This window comes from Loa loa (genome assembly GCF_000183805.2).
Source record: "Loa loa unplaced genomic scaffold supercont3.38, whole genome shotgun sequence".
In the NCBI taxonomy this organism is placed as follows: Eukaryota; Metazoa; Nematoda; class Chromadorea; order Rhabditida; family Onchocercidae; genus Loa; species Loa loa.
The window spans coordinates 140,652-164,177 of NW_018108218.1; the positions used below are offsets into that span (position 1 = coordinate 140,652).

Sequence of the window (23,526 nt, forward strand, 5' to 3'; positions counted from 1 at the left end):
TTTTCTGTCAATAGTTCGATAAGATTTTCAAATCCATATTTGAACCCAACAGACAGAAGAATGATAAGATAAAAGCAAATTTGGTGATTCAGATGGAGATATCTCGGAGTTGTGCAAAATAAACCTTTTATAAATGTTGACATTGATTACTAAGATCGGTGTTTCTCACAAAACTCTTCGACAGAAATCCTTATTATGCATATGCGTTTATTGAATCTGAAAAGAACATCCTAAAGACAAGTGAGGTTTATAGGAAATTTAATTTAAAGTCGTCTACCAGAAGGGAAGCTAAACTAATTCTGAATGTTTCACATAAATGTCTGACCACTGACCACGGATCATAAAACTAATCAAGACTAAAAATGAGCAATAATAAGTGAACAACAGAGATTACAGATCAATAAAAAGAGAAGAGCCCTGGTGAAGTGTACAGTTAGTTGATGAGATGCATTCAGCAAAAACTGATTTCGAATTCATTATCATACATGCATATATCAATATGTCAATGTCGCTCTTGTGTTACTTGTAAACCGTAGGAGTACTGTCACTCTGCGATGATGCGATAACTTTTGCAGCTATTGTAGCAAGCAACTTCTGGTGATCAGTAGTTGGTGATATACCCGTGGGAATGCATGGGAAAGGTGAAGGCGCATGCGTAGCTGATGGTACCACCAATGTTCGTGGATTGGCGACAGGAATTCGAGGTGGAAAAACTTCAGGTAAACGAGGCACAAGCGGTGAAAATGCCAACGATGGAGCCGGTCTGATAGGTGTTAGTCGAGGAAGTGGTGAAACACCAGAGCTTCCAAGGAATGCTGATGGTAGAAAAGGTGAACCTGGAGATAAAAACGATGCTCCCGGATAAGCAACTGACTGATAATCCGGTTCTGGTTGCTGGCGCTTGAATCTAAAAATTATATCCTTAAAAATGCTGCCTAAATTTATTCAAATACCAAAAATCAAGCACGGAACTATTGATAAGCATGCAAAATTTTGCTCACGACCTGATTAATTGTTTTAAGAAGTAAGAGTTTTAATTCGTACAAAAAGATCCTCCCCACAATTTATTTCCCAATTCACGGAACGGCACTCAGCTGTCGGCAACTAATTAATTCTACGTTGTTCGAGTTGTAGAAAGCATAGAAATTATTCCGTTTAAAATAGCATCATTTTTATACCGTAATCTTTAACTAACCATTCGCCCACCCTAATAAAAATCAAATCATTGCTTTCAAAATGTTTAGGAATGTAAAAGACCTTTTGCGGCGCCTAAGAAATGATCCATTATCGAACATATCCTCAGCTTTCGGATCTAATGCCCAATAATTTCCCTTTCCTGGATTTCCTGGCTCTCGCGGAATTTTAACAAAACAATCATTCAGACTCAGATTATGTCTGATTGAATTTTGCCATGCCGGAAATTTTTCTCGATAGTACTGTAAAAACCAAATTTGTTTGCTATAAATTCATAAAGTCCCTTTGTCGAATAATTTCCAGCTTTCCTCAAAACTCAGAAATTACTGAAGTTGAGAATTCGAACAAGGTATGCTGGTTAGGCATAGTACTTCGCATTTATCCTGTAAATTGGATGAACAAAATGGAACTAAACTTATTGTCAAAAAAGAAGAAACATCTGTTGACTTTCCCTAAATTTGAAAATTTTCTAACATTTAGGTTCTTGCCAAGAATTGAGCATCAATCTCTTCATCGAAGTAAATTGCTTGTCTAGCTATATTTTACAGCTAGCACTTCAATAAAATAAGGATTTTTAAAGTAAAGACGAACCTGGAATCGGTTAATTATAAAGTCGCATATTTGCGATAAAGTTAACTTCTTATCAGGGCTATTCAGAATGGCCATTGCAATCAAAGCAATGTATGAGTAAGCCGGCTTAGTTGCACCAGACTTGCTTTGGTTACTGCTGTGCTTGCTGGTCTGCCTATGAGGGAATTAATTAGTTAGAAATAATTCGTTACGCTTAAAAAATACGCATATCTGCGTTTTTTGAATAGACATTTAAATTCAGATTTGTCTGGCAAAATCATTATTAGAAATATTTTTATTATTTCAATCCATTAAGATCCGACTTTTGAAGTTAGATTATTTCCTCTGCTAATTAGGAATAAACTTTGGTATCGATTGCTTATACGGTACCTTGAGTTATCTTCGCACTGGCCTTCATCATCTGAACTAAAACTAAGTGGTTCGTGATATATTTCCAAACTCGAACCAGGTCGATTGGTATTACTGGCAAAATTAGTTGACCACTTTGGCGATACCGAACCTTCCTGAAGGTATGAAACGCATTCCCACAAGATTTTTGCAAGAAAATGAATAAAATACATTCATACGCCCCTTTCGTTTCGTTAGTCATATATTGTGGTAATTTCAAACTCAACTGATCCAATAATTTCAAGTATAAAAGTATTTTTGGAAAAAAAAGATAGAAAAAGAAAGTTTCCTTGATTTTTCTAATTTAAAAGATAGAAAAAGAAAGTAGTTTCCTTGATTTTCCGAATTTATTAGCGAATTTAGGTGAAAGTTGGAAAACTTAATGGAAAAAAGCTATGCAAAATAACGTAGTACACAGATTAAATTGCGTAATGTTAAAGAAAGGAGAAAAGAATAGTAATTAAGAGGATGGAATACATAATTCAATTCAACAATGTTAAATGATCCATAATCAATAGGGTTACTTTAATATAACAGATAATCATCGATAAGCGGCACCGTATTGCAGCCTATTGCGTAACGGCAGTTGTTTAACACTGTCGCAACGATTAACCAACTGCTAATACGACAAATGTTACTTCGATGGGCTAATGTTTAGAACTGGTGTTTTCTAGTAAGAGTGAGGAAGGAATGACAGTTATCACATCGTCTCCTTTTATCCTCCTTTTTCTACATGACCCAAATATTACAATTTTGTCGAATAACAAAAAACAAAGAAAATAAATAAATAAATAAATAATCCGTCGTTTGAATCTAAAGATTAGCTGCGGATTCTTTTGAATTCCTTCTAGCTTTCACATAAGAAAAATAACAGTAAGAGTTCAAAGTTCTGCGAAATGTTTAAAATGTAATAGATTTTACAAATTGTTAAACTCGTAACCTTGCAACTTCATTAAGAAATAAAAAATTTGAATCATACTATTGAAGAGATATATAAGTAATTAAAGAAGTATTTTAAAACAATCAACTCTTTTCTTGTCGAAGAAAAACTTTTTCAGTTGATTATTCATAGAACAATGAGAAATCATTTCAAATTCGTCATCTGATACTAAGTTGATAAAGATCGATTAAGTTAGCACAAAAATCATTTATCATCATTTGACAAATTTCCAGTACATTTTGAATTCAGGAAATGGGAATAATAATGAAATAAATTGTATAGTAAGACTGAAACAATGCACCAACAACTAGTATAATTTGTTATCAAACAATCGACAATTACATACCGATCTAGAAGACCTGATGATACCCATTTTCTCATCATTACAAGCATTTCCGCTGCCGGCAATCCCTTCCTGATTTCCTGATTTAGAATAGCTCGTGTATTTAGTGCTACAACTAGCCTGATCTGCCTAAAATAACAGCGAGCAGAAATTACAAAAACTAGTGTAGTCATTTAAAAACATTTCAAAATGTATCAAATGCCATCATATCATATTTGTTAAAATTGTCAAAGTGAACTTGGAATAAGTAAAGGATTGGATAAATGATCGAAGAATGGAAAAAGCAAATAAATTATGAGTAATACTAACGATATGGATAAATTTCCCGGAAGGGAATGATAATAAAACAGAAAGATTAATCTGTTTCGATTTCTGAGAGATACTCATTTCTAATGATCAGTGATAAGTGTAAAGAAGTATCAAACTGCTGAAGCAGTACGGTAGCAAACTATTCTACACGAAAAGTATACGCTGATTAAGATAGCAAATGTGGCTGAAGAGCTAGCTATTCGTTAGTAGTTTGGTGGGCCATAAGCGCAAACCATTCATCACTGCAGTTGTACTGCAGCAATGGATGATTGGATAAAAGATCTATCACCGCCCAATATTTCCAGTCCTTTGATTTTGAACCAGGACTATCAATTTTCAATTTAAGAATATTCGATATTTTTTAAAACTTTTCGACCTGACTTCAAATTGAACTAAGAGCTGATAACATTTCACGACTTACCATCAATGCTTACTACATTTGTCTAAACTTTATTGTTAATTTCCTTCATTCTAATAGTTCGAAAACTTAAATGACAGACTTAGCTAATGGCTTGGAAGTTTGAGTCAGAACTATTTAATTTATTGCTTATAAAGAGAGAAAGATGTGAGTTGAGAATTTATCGTCTTCAATTCAGTGAAACGATTTTATATTTTCTGAACTTAAATTTTGCTTATAAACATACATCGATTTTATTGCTTATATCCTCGTCCGGATAAAAACTGTTGTCGGCTAAGTGTGATGATTGTAAACTTGAACTTTGAGCATGCGTTATATTATTTTCAGTACTATTTAACGATGAACTTTCCGGTCGATCTGGACTTGCGCTTGCCTGGAAACTCCGTAAGCAAATTAGAAAGATGAAGCATCATTGTCATCCAATCTTCAATATTCATTGAGGGCACTCCATACAAACAACCTACTATAAGTCCAAATATTTCTCATGCAATCAAATAAAATGACTGAATCGATATATTTATAACCAATTTAGTCAATACACCATTAATATGTTGCATTACGCGAAATAGTTTAAGATAAGCTAGAATTAGATAAACGTTTTACTTACCCTCAAAACTTCACTGTTCGATTCTTTGCATTTATTAGTTTTACCGACACAGGTGTCTTTATTGCAACTTTCATGTGGACGTTTGCGCCCTTTAGCACCATTGTTGTCCATTTGACCACACAATATTGATTCCATCGAGAAACGCATCTTCCCACTCATGCATAGATACCATACGCCTGATTTCTACAGAACTTTAATTCAAAAAAAATGTTTGTGAGCATATAAGACAATTTCCGAATAATGATCTCGATGAGTGCAACAAATAGAAAGTATTAGCGATAAGTAACACTTTATGATGTTTTCTGAATTTCCGAATTTTCGATTTTTTAATGAATATGTAAATCAAGTAAGTATTTTGAAGTAAAATAGGAATGATTACTGATAATTACCAAGTAACTAATTTAGCAATTCAAACAAATTCTGTGGTTAACTAGAATGAGTTGACACACACATGATGATCATTGCTATTACCAAAGTGAATGTTATTTTTCTTCCGAGCATATTGGGTTATTTTTGAATAAGATTATATCAGAAGCCACGAGTAATTCATTTCCCCTACTTCCCAGTTCTGTTGAATCACCTGATAAAACAATATTATTTGATAATGCTATTTTCGGAAATTTATGAGTTTCTTAATTACACTTTCAGAAGTTCAATTTCATGAATGTTTATTCACGATGTTTACAACAATTAAAGTTATCAGAGAAGGAAAGAGGTGTAACTATTATTACACAAAATGGTAAAAATAAGGAGCAACCTGTTAGTTTGAAATTGTGAGAAGAGGAAGAAGAACGTGCTTCATCTTTGTGATTGGATTATTCTGATAAGGACAACTTTTTTTTGTCTGCTTGTTTAAACAGTGCAAACAAACATGAATGGTCTTCTGTTGATTTATATCACACTGCAAAAAAACGCAATCGAAGGTCAAAAAGGGTATATTAGATTGTAAGCCATCGTCTACATCATTCATGCCATTTATGAACAACCCAAACAATTTTGCGGCAAATTCACTTCCTCTTCCTCGAATAAAAATGTTTATCTCACCAAGCACAACCTAATCATCTAACGTTTATTAGATTACCTATATTGTGACTGCACAAAAATAACGGATATTCAGCATACTTAAATCAAGTTCCTACGTTGCAAATCAATCGATTGATTATTGATTACAGATTATTTATTTCCAATTCAAATCATCTGATCGTTGTTATCAATTAACCAATAAAATGAAAGAGTTTGCTGAAGTAAATATAATACTTCATATTGTTTCAAACAATCTGCAATGAAATAAAGGACATTTTCAAAAAGTCTGATGAACTCCTTTAAACGCGTTATGTAAGGAGAAGTTAACTGATTACGACAATGATAAGTTTGATCCCATTTCTAGCAACTATTAACTTATAAAAACAAAATTTATGAAAATAAGGAAGTTCATTGGATTATGGAAGGAAGAATTTCTTCCAAAATCTTCGAAATTTCCACATATGTTATATTTACTTCAATGCAAACAAGCAAGGAATTATTTGGAAAGATCATTTAGGAAGAGAAAGTGAAAAAAAGATATATGTCAGTGTTTTCAGCATTTTTGACTGAAATTACTACAAAAATTTTGTGTACTGAAATATTGGTAAGTGGAACGAAAAAGTTTCATATGATCCATCGTTCTGGAATCTGAGTGTGATTTAAAACATTTCATGGAATCATTCTGCATCATCAATGAGGATAACATATTAAAAAAGCAAATCAAAGATAGGGAAGATCTTTTAGATCACAAGCTGCTTAATAACACTCATCATCTTTGTATCAAATTTTCTTTGCTTCTTTAACAATTTAGGCAAAAGTTATTAGCCTACAAATTAAAGCAGAACCTAGATGATAAAATTATATGAACGTTCTTTACAGTATTTCGTGAACAGTTATCACTCAGTAATTGTTTCCACCAGTATCTCTAATGTCTCTCTTCTTATTTAACTTTGTTTTAAAAATCGAAAACAGCTGCAAAAAAAAAAAAAAGAAACAAGCTAGTGAATTTTAAGGCATTGTTGTTATCGGAAAGACGAAAGAAATCAGGCAATTGATAAATGTTTTATCGTTTTTAGAACTGCGAAAAAAAGTTCTTCGGATATTTTTCTGGGAAGCAAAAAGCAAAATGCAGAAATGCAAAAAGACCGATGCTAAATTGGATGCTGTGAAAACTTCTGAATAATCTTACTCTTTGAAAACCAAAATGGAATATTTAAAACTTCGAATTTGATATCTCATCACTGCATGATGATTAATCACTATCATTACTATTATTACTAATACTGAACTTACCTTCCATACCACCTTTATAAATAATTAACAATGCGAGACAGAATTACACTGGCCCCATGTATACATGAGACTTCGAACGATCAGAGACATTCGAAAATCTTGAAGATTTATTTCCTACAACTCTGACGAACTTCTACATACTGCCACTTTCGTTGAAGTATGAGATAAACGATGTCAGTATATTGTCGTCTAAATCTTCTTGTCATTAGCAACTGTCCTTATCAATACCAATCAATACTACTATAGAAATGAACATATTCCCAAATGATGCCTCCCCGAACGGATGAACCCGAAGAGTTTCCCCACTTTTTCGCTCCTATGAAAATATTTACGAAAGCGCAGAAAGCATCTACAGTTATCAAACGAACAGTCTCAAGTGGACACACTCACGCCTTAGTAACGTGCACACACACATACACATACACATACACACACATACACACATACACACACACATACATACACAGATAAAAACATAGACAAATGCAGACACATACATACACACATACACACATACATCTACACACACATACACACACATACACACACATACACACTCACACACACATACATCCACATACACGTAATACATACACACGACATGGTTCACATTTTGACAGCCAGCGAGCATGCTTTGTCATAGAAGAGTGGGCGGGTATTTGATACTCAAGCTCCGCCTCCTACTATGATTGGTTCAGAGGATAATTTAACTATTATTGAATTTATTGTGTTACCGGTTTCATATTACAATGAAGTAAGCACTGGGATGGATTTATGGTGCAGGGCGGAGAAAAGCGCTTAGCTCATGCTTCACGTAGTTGACGTATGACGTAACACAAGATGCATGTCTTTCTGGAATGGACGCATACGCCAATAATTTTGAATATGTATATTGACGCCCTTTCTCGAATGTATTAATTAAGCATGAAGCAGTGCTTAATTACTTATACGTGTAAGACAGCGTTCTTTTCTGTAGTAAGAATAGCATTGTTATCACTGAGAATTCCCTCTCTTTTCTCAATGAGTGGAGAGAAAATTGACAGTGTCCGGTCAGAATTAGGTTCTTGTCACAGTAATTTTCTCTTGGATGACAATGACAGTCTTCAATATCCCTTTGTCCTTACCAAAATATTCCGCTTACCTTCAATATTATACTCTTTATGGAAAATCAGGGATCTGTTTCAGTGATTTATCCTGTCACCGTTGAGAAACGCATTCGATACAGTTCGGATTTTGACTTATAATACAACACACTTTACTTGTACAAATAGGTTAAATTGCTCTCAAACTCTCGAACTCTAATTAATTAATTTATCATTTATATTAATTAAATTTCACAACACTTTGGAAAACTGCCACTCAATTTCAAACGCTAAGCATAAACATTTTCATATGTAAGCATCGATGAATTCCCCACAAGCAGCAGATGGAATTTATCGTATGCAATATTGCATATATGCTATTAGCTATTTTATTTATATAATTAGTTGCATAATGCGAAGTATGATCAGATATACCGTAGGACAAATAACAGACAATACTAGAAGTAAGAGCCAAGATATCTGTGACATCTCTCTCAGTCCATTTCATCTCAGATCAATCTTATTTCATTAACCTTCACTTACTCCACTTGACAAATTGCAATTTTTAAATTTAACTTTTGATAAATGTATGCGTGAGGATTGCAATATATGAAACGAAATACGGAACATATCAAATATTAAACAAATATGATCACAACCAATGAGATCGCGTAACGACTGATGCTAAAATATGAATTAGATTTTGATTTCTTTTAATTCTAATTCTACTATTTCTAATGAGGTTATGAAAATGAAGTTTTATAGTTTTTCAAAGATCTTCAATTCTTTAATTGTAGTCAGCAATGCATTACAAACTTTCACGTTCGAATTTACAATTCAGAGCTTGAAGTATTTCAAGTTATCTCAAATATTGAAAATCTAAAACATATAAATGGGATCTTTATGAATATGAATATTTTTAATTACTCTTCCAAATAGCTATCAAAAAAAGTTGTCAAATGTTAATCCATTAAAAAATTTCATGGATATGATGAAAGAGTCTTATTATTGTTAGTTTGATATTTTATCTGAAAGAATACTAAGGAAAATGCAGATTTTCTTTAACCTAAAGTTAAGAAAAAGATTTAATAAATTTTGACTGCAAAAATATCCCTATGTCATTTCACTCATTCTAACAGGATAAGCTTAATTTTATCATCCAATGTTAGTATGACTGGTTTAAGGGACGCGCGATCAATCTCCTCTTTATATGTTCTAATACTAATTTGTCCCGATATCCGTCTTTCGCCTTATCTCAACTGTTCTTCATTAATCATTAAATACCGACATGCACCCACTCATCCGCCCACCCATCCACCCACGATATACATGCGAAGAGAAGATTAACACAGATATTTATACAAATGGTACTAATGTCCAGTTCGAAAAGGATGCTAACACCATTTCAAGCAAATGTACTGTGTGGATTTATTGCCTTCTATCTGCCAATTTCAATTTATTCGATCCGATAACGAAACAAAAGTATCTTCCGACTCTTCCCACGCGATCGGAGCAGACACTCTGACGCTTAGTTTGAACGTAATTAATTTAAATTTAGTCAAATTACCGACTCAGCTGTCGATGAGGAAATTTAACGGCAATTAAGAAAACCCTTTCCAACAGAGATCACAAACGAAGTATTTCAAAAGTGTGCTTAAAAATTCGGGCTTTCCGAAGATTTTCATTTTAAGAAACTTATTTATACTTCAAATTTTTTAAATTCCGAGAGATGAGAAAACTTGAAATATAAATATGTAAGGTTATTCTAAACATTTATTAGAATAGTGCCATTTTTCTCAGGTAGGAAATTTCATCTTTAATGCATCATATTTTTTTCGAATCGCTGAATACCAAATTACGATGGCTAGCATATTGTGATACATAAACAAAGCGAGTGATTAAAAAATTTAGCAAATTGAGTAAATTAGAAAGTGTAAATTTGCAATATATCTTTCCTTTTTTTGAGATGCAAAATTGGGATAACTGAATAAAATGTATTCTATAAATGCAACACAATGAAGCATAAATGGCAAAATAGCTCTAAAAGTGAAACAAAATACTCATAATGAAAATAGTAAATAATAAGCAGAGAGGATTATATCTATTGGTTCACTGTAAATCAATTTTTCACTTTATTTTTTAGCACGAAACATCAGGTAATATGGTAGCAGTAATTCTGATCTGATTGTATCTCACACTTCATAGTATCATTTAGTATTTGATGGGCGCTAATCCGGAAAGGTTTAAGAAGAGTAATGGTTATGGTTGATGTAATCACATTGTTCCGATTCCTGATGTACTGTTCCCTATTACTGTCATAGTTGCGTCATTTCAGATCTGTAACCATTTTTAGTACACTGTATTTTCCCTCCAATTAAAGAGAATCCAATTCTCTTCCTTATCAATGAAAATATGAAGAGGGAAACAAGAAGACGGAATCAAAGAGAAAGAAATCATTTAGTTTGCAAGTGTATCATCAGTCTGAAAGATTTTCTGCATAGATTTGCTTCTGATCTCCGGAGAAGGAGAGAGAGAGTATAGAAAGTTTTGAATTAATTGCATCTCTTTCTTTTATTTCTTCCATCTTACCCTTTGTAAGAATGGGAAGCCGACTTTCTAACATCTTATAAGTATGAATTACTTGTTGGCGAATAATTAGCGGATGATATGTATGAACCATCTAATTTACTTATTAATAATTACAGTTGTAAAAGGTCAATGATGTGATTGTCACAGAGAAATTATCCAACTTGGTTTCAAATCAAATCGAAAGTTTAAACGTTATAAAGAATATCTATTGTAATTATTCGAGCTCAATTACATGCACGACTGCACCCATTTATTCGTACATCTCACGTCCTAATAATTATACTCCACCAATTAATTCAGGTTGAACAGAAAATAATGATTCTGATAGGTTTGCTAATATCATTACATTTGATAATATCGTCAGTCATCATCGTTATATTAATATGAGCAATTTAAGGACAGGTGTTGAAGGCTTTTTAATCTGCTCTATTCATTGGTCTATAAGAAGCATGGGATGTAAATTCTTATTAGGTTAACCTTGTTTGTGGGAATTGTAAACTCTAAAATTGATCATCCTCTATATGCACGTATACATATCAGTATTATTTCTGTCTTCCTGAAAGCTTACTTCCCAGGTTCATAACACCTAAATAAGCTGAATCGGTTTTGATGTTCTTTTTACGATACTAGGATGTTAATACTCCACTTCTTCTCCTTCTTTCTTTCATTGTAACAAAAGGATGCTTATCAACAGTCATATATCTTAATCAAAACCAATTCCCGTGTGACACACGGAGAAAGAGATCTCAACAAGTATAATGTAAATATTATTTGAAAGTTTGTAATTTATCCGATATGTTCATATCCAGCAGAACAATATGGTTTCTAATTATAATTTCATTTTGTATTCATAGAGAAGAGAACTACTAATTAGGAAAATGTGATCAGTTTTCAAGAAAAACAGAAGAAAAAAAATGGAGGAAGTGGCAAAAAAAGGCCTGTTCAATTAGCAAAAAGGCCTAATGTTTTGTACGCTTCACTGAATGTTATTTTACCTGGTAGGCATCCCTGATAGATTACGGTAATGCTGGGCAATAATTGTTTTTAGGATTAGTTGTATCCCAATTTATGAGATACTATGGTAATAAACTGGAAACAATCATGAACCGGAAATAGCGATCGTGCAATAATAATGCGTTATTTTCGCTTTCCCGATAGCTGAGCTTAAGTGGTTGGAAATGAAACTCTTCCATGCCCTTGTGACCTGACAATGAAGTGGCAAAATGTAACATTCAAATTGACACAATCGCTAATTAAAGTAGCTATGCTTTCGAAGTTGTTTTTTCTATTTTTTTATATAAAATATAAAAAATTTGATGACATTCTTGCTGTGATTAAAATTTCGAAATTCAGAATTTTGCTATCAACCAGAATGCTTACAACTTTAAGAGCTAATGTGTTTCCCAAGAATTTACAATGGGTAATGTTAAATAATTTAAGACAAATTGCGGACAAAATGTACCATTCATCATATTTATAATTCAGTAAATGATAAATTAGTGTCGAAAATAGAAATGAAAGATCTGAATTACGTATTGATTAAATTTCAATTCGCTTCAAAATCTTGTGAGGGAGCAAATAACGAAGGTTTTGAACTACTTTACTTATGGTCTAAAATTAAGTTCAAGTGTAATGACAAGTAAAATTTCCGATTGGGACGCTTTAAAAATTTTAATAAACAAGAAATTTTAATTGGGTGATCTTTGCTTCCTCATATTTAAATTTCATTCAATAAGCACTATGTATCACTTATTATTATTATTATTATTATTTGTACTTCAGTAGCTTAAAATTGCTTGAAGAGATTTAAGCAGAGGTAAGTTGAAAGAAAATCGCACTTGGCTTGAGAAAATTATTGTCATATTAAAAACAAAAATCTTTGTAAATTTTTCAGAAGGGATGTCCTGAAAACTGATGTCAAAACATTATCTCTGCCACATTCCACTTTTACTGTTTGACAGGGAAAGCGGAAAAATAATTTAATTTCAAAATCTTCTTTAAATGGGCAAAAAAATTATGCAAATAGTGACGCTCAGGTTATAGGGACAAATTCGCTTAACTGTGACAGTTTAATCAATTATAGAAGGAGTGCTTCTCAAGATGTCATCGGAATTTAAATTTGCTCATATGATTTCATCGTTTTTTTGGAAACTTCAAAAAATGAAACAAATGAAGTGTAACAAAAGATGGAGACGAACAAGGAGATGAGTACGACCGAAAAAAGGGGTTAATTTTAAATGCTAAATAAATGGAAAAAGTTAGAAACAGAAGAATTGAAATACTAATTGAAAACTAGTAGAGTTGGTTACAAAATGAACATACCAACATAGATGGAATAATTGCAAGTGGTCATCTTTTTAGAGTGGTCAACAGTAATAATTTTTGATGAAAATTGGAAAGGAAAGACAATCAGATTCCCTATCTTAAGATGTGTTGCATGTGTGGTTGTCAAATATCCCACGTGTTTTTTACATACACTATTAGTAGCTACCGAAAAGAGGCTAAATAATTTGTTTTCTACCCTTTAATCCTTCCTTTTTCACCTTCCTATTATAATCCTATAAGCAAAGTGTATTTCTTTAAGTCTCCCGCAAAGAGTGGTTTTATCTTTCCGAGAAAAGCAACATCGCGTATTTTCTAATTCAAGTATCCCGCCGTAATCCTTGCACTCTTTCTCTTTTGTTTTTGTTTTTTTTCATTCACTTTGCAATGTGAAAATGAAAATTAAAGAAAGACTGTGTAGTGATTGCATTTTATTGAATTTCAAATATCTTCCACTTTTAATTCTAAGATACTGAAAGTAATGCAACAAAGAAGTGACACTTCATTTAACTACATTATTTCGGTATGGTATTTGAAGCTTTATAGGCGCATGATATATTCTTACAATTGCAATCACAATTAACCTGCAATAATCCTGCCTGCAAATTACAATCAACCTGCAATAATCCTGCCTCATTGCTGACGAAAATTGAATACGAAGCAAAAATCAAATTTATATTTAATATGAAAAGAAAAAAAACTGGTATCCTTATGATTTTTATTACTAGTAAATCGATTTAATAATAAGTGTAAATAATTTAGCAATACACTTTTATGCAACGTCTGAATGTCCTGCTTAATGTTCCAGTAGAATTTAGAGCGGATCAAAGGGTGAAATGACCAATCTTTGAAGTTGAAAATCCAGTTTGAATCTGACAATTAGAAGTTGTTTATTCGCCTATCTATTTTTATGAGAAGCAGACTTAGATTCCCAAGAAGTGCTTATCATCCAAATTACCTTTTTTCCATTTTTTTTCTGTCCGAAAGGTTAGCTTAGTTTCTCGCTCTCAATATTTTTCTCTCACTGATTGATGGGAATAACTTTCATTTGTTTAAGATTACCGTATCCGTCCAGTGATTTACTGTATATTACTAAACTAATCCAAGTGATTTTTCCAAGTTGAGTGAATGGTCAGATAAGTAATGGGTCACTCATTTCTCTTCCATTTATGCTTCCAATGTTTGTAATTTCCAATATTTCCGAAACAAAATTGAATTGAATCGATTTGTTGTTAAATAATGTAATAGGAAGAAAGGAAACACAAAAAGCAAATAAAATAGGCGAGACTATTGTATCTTTTATAAAGGATGAAAACAATCGGAACTGATGACATTGATTGTAATGTATACCTGTGAGTAGGCTCATTCTGTGAAACAATCTCAGTGAGTAAAATGGATAGCACGTAAGAAATTTATGAAAATTTTTAAGATTTTGGTAGCAGTGTGCTTGAAGCAAAATGTGCATGTGTGGCTGGAACAGATTGCACGTGTCTCTAAGGAAACTACACGTGTGATTGAGATAGATTACACATGTGGCTAGAACAGACTGACGTGTCCTTAAGGAAGCTACAGGCGTGATTTTCTCAAAGGAAATTAAATTACACTTGTGATCGAGATAGATTGTATGCGCGATTGAAATAATTTTCATTTACTTGCCACGCATTTACTTGCGTGACATTCTGTTATAATGAATAGATAATGTAACACTTAAATGTTTTCATTTTATCATTCGAATGAGTATGAAGTAGTAAGAAATGAAATGTGACATGAGAAGGATATGAAATGGTAACAGAAATTAAAAATGTCAACTATCATTGGTAAAATGCTTGACATAATAATGTTACGATAATGAAGAAAATACATGATCGTATACGGCGATGAAAAATTCTGTGTCTGTTCCAAAGTAGTTGGAAAACTCGGACTTACTTCTGCGATTAGGCGTAGCATAGATTAAATGGTACGAGCAAAGCTGAAGTACAACCTCTATATAATGTCTGCAAAATTTTGAGACAAACAAATCATATTCACTTAATTGGGAATTCACCGTGGCCTAGTATCATAATTTAGGCTGTTTTTTTTTTACCTGGTTTCAAAAGTGTAGCTTTTTGGGAGGAATTTTAGGATCTTTTATCCTTTACATAATTTTTTAACCTTTGAGCTATTACAACAATTAATTTGCAAATACAACGTTATTTAATTACTGACCATAAAGCAGATTGTCACAATTTTGCATTCGTTGTGTACAAACAAACAGTTTTAAATTAAAATTAAATTAAAACGAAAATATCGTTTTGTTGCATAAACACTGCATTTGATTTATGCATTAGTATGTATTTGCCTGATTTTTCACAACAAACTGATTCTAATTTGGTACTTCTTCTTCATATGAACCGTATTGTGCAAAATTTCACTCTTTAAGGATAAAATAAAAAGACCGACATCTCTCATTGTTAATATTTCAAAAATGTTAGGAATCAATTCTATTTTACTTGTAATTTCATCCCAATTTATGTTTATTTTTCACAATTTTCGCTTTTTTTCTTCATCTAAGTGTTAATTATAAACTTTAAATGTTTTAAAAATATTGTTTAATAACAAGGATGAAGGAATTAAAGAATTTCTTAGTTGTAAATCGAAAAATGATTGTTTCCGACCAACGTTATCAACAATTGTTGTACAATCTAAAGTTTCAAAGCGTTCTTATGATCAAATGGAAAAGTCTACTAAGCAAGAGCTAAAATTGATACAATAAAAATTAGAATTTAGATAGCGGTGTGAAATTTGTCATATCTTCTTAGTTCTCCTTAATTAAATGACACTTTACTTCAATAACATTTGAAATGGTTTATGCTTAGGATCGGACAATCTCATTAATTACGTGTTTACAAATAACACAAACAGACAAACTAAATAAGTAAACAAAGGGAAAGTGGTATCAGTGAATACCATGACTTACTAGACACATGAAATAAATGATGTTAAAATGGCATCATTAACTGCGGAACCTTCTTTAATCAATTGCGATCTTTTTGATTATGATTAGTTACTAAAGTTAATAATTACGCCAACATAAAAGTCGCGATCACTTCCACTTACGTCATATTTTACATAAAATTGGGAAAAAGAGGAATTGAAAGAACATAAAATTTACATAAAATTACGGTACTTATAGCGTTGCCACAAGGACACTTTAATTACAGTTGAGGTTTGATAGGAAAAGCTAGTGCTATCGAACAAATTTGTATTTCTAGTTAGAGTTCAGATATTTCAAAACGTTATTTTCAGGACATTTTGTACAGTCTCAAATTTTTATATAGAAGTGTGGAAAAAGATGAATGTAGTCAATAACTTAATAATTATCAAAGGGCTGTACACAACTAAGTATAAAATGCTTAAGATACCAGTAATTACATCTGATATATTGTAGTATTATCACTGCATGGTTATTGTATATTACACAGCGGCCATTTTATAACCTTCGTGTCATCAGCATAAAGGAGATATGACAGGCTACACTTTATAATCTGCATCAACAGCCTTATGCTCCCTTCGTTAATGATCAGCAATAATGACATTAAAACTTTTATAGGTGTTTGTGCCAAAAATATTTTTAGGTCAATCATTCTTAAAGTTATAATAATCTTTGCTGTCTTAGCGATGTTTATGCATAATAAGAAACACACGTCACACTTCGAGTCAATTTAATCATAATAGATATTAATAATTCTACAGCGATAGTTGTACATATGCGACAAATGTGTTCCTAATAAGTTCTTTAAGTGAAGTCACTAGAAATACCTGAATTTAACCTTGACGTTTTAATCATCAGAAAATTCTTGACAAACAAATGATCGGGCAACCTTTTCCTCTCTTCTCTCCTTTAAAAATTATACAATTGCAGTCTTTTAATTCGTCAAAAGGAATTTAAGCGGAAAATATCATTTTGCTATTTATGCCTTTTTGTGAAACGCATCGAACGTTAGTTGCAGACTGAATGTATTACGCATCCCTAAAAAAGTAGCGAAACATTTGTCGTAGAGGCGTGATTTCAGAATTAATGAATCTCAGTTATTTGTTACACAATCTAAGTTATGTTTCTTCAACTGTTTTTTGCTAATAGCAAAAAAGCTATTTTGTTAATTTGGCCACAAATCAATTTAGGTATAAAAATATGCACAATCATGTAATAAATAATAAACAAAGTAAATGTTATAAACATGGGCGCTATTTGTCATCGAACATAATGAATACCGAAAGGTTTATATGTTTTCTTTTTCCTCAAAATTGATGTTCATTTTACAACTATGGATTCCATCAGAAAAATGGTAGGGAAAAGATAAGAGACAAGAGAAATCGAAAAAGTGTCTTAAATTGAGACTTTGTCAATTTCGTTTTTCAAAGGTAAAATAAATTGCGCCATTTTTTCAAGAAAAAGAGTTTTGAGAAATCATTAAAAATCTTTACTGACATAACGGTTGTTACTTCCGTCTTATTAAGTAGCTAGATGATAGGAGAGTAACCATTTGAAAACGGTCATTGAAAGCAGCTTCAAAGAAGAATCTGCTATGCAATACTGCGGCCAAGAAATGAATCATCACTAAGCTCTTATTAATTGATTAAAAAATTCGGCTAAGTACATTCGAAAATTTGCGCACAATAAATAATTAGTATATGAACAGGTAGCAGCAGATGTATTGATAGCGATCAGTACATCTATGCACGTAGACATACAAATTTATATGCTCTACAAAAAACGAACATTAAACAACGGAATTGTTGTGAAACAGATGATGGCTTGAAGGCATTTTCGCTATCGTCCACTAATCGAATTAGTTTCGCGATTTAAAACCCAAACAATTTTTATTGTTTTTTTCCCAAAATTTTCAAAAATGATATTTTGCAATTTCTGAAAGGTTCGCACTTCAATTAGAAGTTAGACTTCAAAAAAGTCTTTTTAATGTTGAATTCAGTGCTTTGATTTCAATTAAAAACTTTTAGGAGTGACTTCGGAATCAAAATTCCTATAGTAAACTCAAGGCATGTTTAATATGAAGTTTGATCTTATCAGTAATGCAAAACGTATCTAGCCAGTGTTGACTAAAACTGACCAGTGGACACCAAGAAGTTAAAATATCCCATTTGAAGAGTTTATTTCACAATACTATGAGCAGTAAAGCTAAGCGAATTATTTATCATACACCTTCCTAAAATAACAAATCGTTAGCGCCCCAAGAGGATAAAATCGAAATGGCAGTTAATATAAGTTCTGCTCATTGAAGCACAAAATGAAAGCATTAAAGCAAAAATTTTTTTCAACACAAATAAACAAAAATAATAGTGTTTGTATGGTTGTATGTCTTCTGGGAATTAAACATCCAATGATAAATTGTGTATGAAATGAAACGTAACTATCTCATTTAGTAACCAACAAGCAATATCTGATCAACTGACCATGAAGTTTTCTATGTTTGAAACTTTTCAATTATTGCTCCGTGATTTGAGCACTTTGATAGTAAATTATTGTTAGGTTAAGATATTCTTGTTAAAGCATTATTCCGTTGCGTAAACTTCAACATTAAACGTTGTAATAATTTTACCATTTGAGTCAATTAATTAGATAAATCAAGTGTACAATACTTTTCTGACTCCATTTGAGCAAAAAGCACTTCTGAAAAGTTCATGTTTTCCCGAAAAATTACCATATGTTAGTGCTATATCTCAAGGAAATATTTCAAATTCATACGTAAACTTCAAAAATGCGAGTGTTAAAAGCGTTTGAAAAACTTTAGCGACTTTCAAAATTAAATAAAAAAACAATGATTTATATTTCGGGACGATCCGTCATAGTTTACCAGAAATTTTACAATTTTATGATCGATGTTGTTTGCGAGATGATTAAAAACACTTTTTATTTAGGTATGGTACTCACCTGTCCGTCATATGCAAGCGATGTATCGTGCAAATTTCATTTTGCATTCAAGGATAGTTATACGATAAGGATTATAATTCATTACTGTAGTAAAAGATACTTGATACCTGAATACGTCAATGGTAGACATTCGTGAACTGAGCGACGCAAATTTTAAGCGTCGTTGATTTTTACTTAGTCTTAACGGCAGAATAATTGAAGTAATAAATTAAAACAAAATAATTCAAATTTGTTTGAATAGTGAAATTTTGGTCAGCATAGTTTGATTTACAATTGAGGAATAACTGAATACTGAAGATCTGTTTTCTTTACGAAGAGACAGTAAGAATTTACTAAAGTAAAAGTAATCTGATAATTACAAAGTTATCAGCATTGAATCTTATCGGTCTGAAGGTTAAAAAGATACAGAAAGGTTTCGGTAGGCGAAGGGAAATGACATTTTGATGGCTGTGGGTCTTCCTGTCCATCCGTTTGTTTGTCGGTTCATGGGCGCAGAATACAAATTTTGAGTGACAGCATTGCGGCGGCATCTTGGCAAATTGATACAAATCTTCGTGCCATTTTCTTGAGTTACCATTTCTATCCTCCAGAACTACTAGTATTAACACTACTATTATTGTTGCTAATGTGACTACGGGAAAGATTGCCGTCAATGAAATGGAAAGAGATCGGTAATATAAACTGACAGTTACTGCAAGTTTCGAATCTATTACAGATCTTTGAAACTGCATACATGTTTGAGTTCAAAGAACAACGAGTACTAATAAAGCTAAATTAATTTTTCAAAATTTCGGAAAACCAACTCATAAATTTGATAAATAGTAACGAAAAGAACAAAGGAAATGGAAATTACAAGTTGAAATTAAACATCAGTTGAAAGTCTGAAGAACAGCACTTGATTATAACAATGGCGTCACTCGCTGATATCAGTTTCAGGCATTATTTTAAATCAGAATTAGTTAAAAAAGATATCACATTTCTAAAACAGATTTTGCTACCGAGTGATGTCTTTAATGGATTCTTATATAAATGTTTCATTCGTTTAAAAGCAAATATCAATTGAGAAAGAATAACTAAACAAAAGAAAGCAGATGAAATTGTCGTCTGAAAAGAAAAAGCACTGGGAAAAGTTGCAACTCTGTCAAGAAGCGAATCAAATAGCGACAAAAATAGTGGCAAGCAATAACATTTGTTGTGAATTAAAAGTGAAACTTTAATAAAAGCAAACAAGGGAATTAAAAATTCCTTCGCTGAGGTAGTTCGGGCATTTGCATTTCTTTTTGAGCCGTCGATGACAGCAACAATTGACAAAGATACCATGATAAATAGACTAACAAAAATAAAATTCCGTTAAGAAAGAGGAAAAGAAAACTTGGGGATTTTTTAAATTTGAAATAAAAATCAAACTTTTGCATCCTTCTTCTGGTAACTTTTAAACGTTTCAGTATAATACAAAAACGCCATCGTCTTGTGCTTAGTATTGAAGTGTGTTATGAGAGTCAGCACTCAAATTTGAGAATAATCCGGATGGACTACTTTTACTGCTTTTGTTTTCAAAACTATGCATACTGACATGTGCAGAAGCTTTAAATTCAATATGACCAGTGTGATACGGTTGTGATCGAAATAAATGTGTTAATTGCACTTCAAAAGATTTTTACATAGTTTGAGAAGGAAACAAATTTAATCATATTTGCAACTTCTTTGCATAATTTCCTTTAAAATAAAACAAAAATTTCCAAAAATCTAAACAAACATTCAAATGTAAATCGAGAAAAATGTATGCAAAAATATGTGGCCTGGTTCTGAATCACTTTCCTAGTCTTCAACACTTGGCCATACGTAGATCATCATCATTCACTACAGCATATCCAAACTTTTTTTTCAACAGCTGCTTTGCAAGCCTTTGATTAGGCAAACAGAAAAAGAAAACATTTTTGTTATAGCTAAAAATCGCATTTTTTAACAGTTATTGTTATTTTACTGACAATATACTACCTGTCAAGAATTTCTACAACTTCCCTTAATTTTTATCAATCCTTCTGAACAGCAACTATGTTATCCCTTTCACTAAAATTGTCTGCAGATATAAGGAGTCTCTTAATGTAATTATAAGAAAATCGAAATATCACACTGAAAGGTCGTGTTGCACGCAGCTATAAAAATTTGAAATTGTCCTTTAAAGATTTCAGCTTTTATTTCTGCTCTATCCAATTTTCCTCTGTTTATTTCCGCTGTCCTCTTATTCTGATTAGCATTACAGAATAGATTCTAGCGCTGTTATGACACTTAGTATCAATCCATTAGCTATTTAGGCTTTAAATCGTTAATTTTCTGATCACAGATTTTAGACTTCTTCCAGCTCTTTCTCAATTTATCGTGATTCTTCAGTGGATATATCGCATAATAATTCAACATTAACAATTTCGCAATTTCCGTCTTGTAATAAAATGTCGAAATGGTTTTTTGAGAGGAAATTTTTGCTTTTTGTCTTTCACTATGTATTCCTCTTGTACCTGAGGGATTTTTCAGGTATCAGTAATGAGTACTTCACAATGAAACTATATTATCTCACCTCGACAACTAGGCACAAAATAATTCTTACTGTAATGAGAGTAATGCCACCTGATAATGATATTTAGACGTCCCAACTTCAAATGTTTTGAGTGAAGAAGCGAAGATGACGTATTTTGTGAATCAATCTTATCACTTTAGAGAAGATTGTTAAACATATCTGCTTTAAAAATAACGTTATACAAGAGGTGATAAAGTTTTTGTGATAATCTTGGTTATATCCAACATTATTGTTGTTTAGAGAGTTAAGAAGCGACATAAAATTGATTGGAAATTTCGGAGAGGCCAAGGAAGAAGTTTGATAAGTAGGCGATTGAAGGAAATAATGTTTGCATGAAGTGGAATATGAGGAGTTCAAACATTAATTGGATATGTTCTTTGAATTATCATGTGATGCTGGCGATGATCTCACTGGTGTGGAAGATATATTTTGGTCATAAAATTAGAAGTGAAATAAATAATTTTCAATAACTTATCATTTTAATGAATAGGTGAATCAACTGAAATGTCCTATGTTGTCAATTTTTCTGGAACTTTCCAGAAATTTTTTTTCCTGATCGAAGACAGTAAGCTTTCATTCTGCATTTGTTTGAAGAATAAATTTCATTTCAATAATTCTCGTTTGATAGCTGTTTAATGATTCTTTCACTCTTTCAAAAGCAATATTTCGAGCAAATATATAATGACATTTTATTGCGTTTGCTTAGGATCGAACAAATATTTTCTCTGACTCAATAAAAATATTTTAACGGCTTTAACAATAATTACATTATTTATCGTGATCTGCAGATAACTGCGATGAAATTCTAGCAGGTACTAAATCTCATTAACTTTATACTGCCTCTTTTGATTAGGTGCTTAACTTTACTAGTAATTAATTTGAAAATTATTCTTCCAGAGACCTGCACAATGAGGGATTTGGAAAAAATCTGAAAAAAGAAATTTGTGAAACCAATTGATATCCCTACCTTCATCATTACTAATATACCCAGCATTTATTCTCAATTAAATTTCATTTGTAATTTTATTTATGTCAATGAAATCAACATCTATTAGAGATATAAGACGACATAACCGTGGACGCAGATACTTCATCTACAAATAAATTCATTTGTGATTGATTTCCACCAAGCATTTGGGGAGTGGTTAGTAAAATGGTTATTTAGACTGATAACAGAAATTCTGCAAAGTGCAGAGAGTTTTTTAACTATATATGATGCTCCGTAAATATCGTAACAAGCTTTTATTACTCTTCTTGTGTTTTCGAGGAGTGTCGAGTTGTCGATTTCTACATTGGTTGCTTCATCCAAGACGAGAATAACCATTTTAGGGAGACGGACAAAACCGTTTTATGAAACCAAATATAATGAAAGAAGAAACATTCAGAACGAAAGCTTTACTGCACAGTCATTGCAAGCCAGTCTTATTAATTATACCAATATAATTGGACAGATGAGGAAATTACCTAGGAAAAGTCATCAGTGAGAAGGTGATCTATGAGGAGATTGCATCATCTCAATTTTCTAAAACATTGAACAAAAATTAAAACAAATTCATTGTTTCAGTGGTGAAATATTTCAGATACAAACAATATGTTTTGTTTGAAATTTTGACAAATTAAAATCTAAAATTTTTGTGAGATTCTGATTTTAGCAAAAATTAAAGTAAAAAATCGGTGGAGCAAAAACTTTGTCTATGTTTTTTGGTACAATGTTTCCCTATGCGTAATAAACTCATCGTCAGGTTACTGTCTGTACAGTGACAAATGACATTGGAATCAATCATACTGACAGTAAGGAAATCTAAAACAGTTTGGATATATATATATATATATATATATATATATATATATATATATATATATATATATATATATATATATATATATATATATATATATATATATATATATATATATATATATA

General features: G+C 31.9%; 2 protein-coding genes across 2 annotated transcripts; one reads left to right on the forward strand and one right to left on the reverse strand.

The window, feature by feature from the left end:
* Positions 1 to 511: 511 nt before the first annotated feature.
* Positions 512 to 4,974, reverse strand: LOAG_00551 (winged helix transcription factor). Its single transcript, XM_020445472.1, has 7 exons — positions 4,790 to 4,974; positions 4,409 to 4,555; positions 3,459 to 3,584; positions 2,155 to 2,288; positions 1,786 to 1,939; positions 1,258 to 1,436; positions 512 to 907 (listed from the first exon to the last, which is right to left on the reverse strand). The coding sequence occupies exons 1-7, from the start codon at positions 4,946 to 4,948 to the stop codon at positions 520 to 522; spliced, it is 1,287 nt and encodes a 428-aa protein (XP_020304074.1). The 5' UTR covers positions 4,949 to 4,974; the 3' UTR covers positions 512 to 519.
* Positions 4,975 to 7,372: 2,398 nt separating this feature from the next.
* Positions 7,373 to 7,760, forward strand: LOAG_00552 (hypothetical protein; the record flags this gene model as incomplete). Its single annotated transcript, XM_003136092.1, has 2 exons — positions 7,373 to 7,501; positions 7,595 to 7,760. Coding segments are annotated over 2 exons (294 nt in total), but the record flags the coding sequence as incomplete, so codon positions are not given.
* Between the last annotated feature and the right edge of the window lie 15,766 nt (positions 7,761 to 23,526).

Bases quoted from the DNA above. Each gene is read 5' to 3' on its own strand.
- LOAG_00551 (XM_020445472.1), bottom strand. From the start codon at position 4,948: ATGAGTGGGAAGATGCGTTTCTCGATGGAATCAATATTGTGTGGTCAA. The intron at 4,556-4,789 runs GTAAGTAAAACG...CGGAGTTTCCAG, and splicing joins CGAACAGTGAAGTTTTGAGG to GCAAGCGCAAGTCCAGATCG. The intron at 2,289-3,458 runs GTATGTAATTGT...TCATACCTTCAG, and splicing joins TCATCAGGTCTTCTAGATCG to GAAGGTTCGGTATCGCCAAA.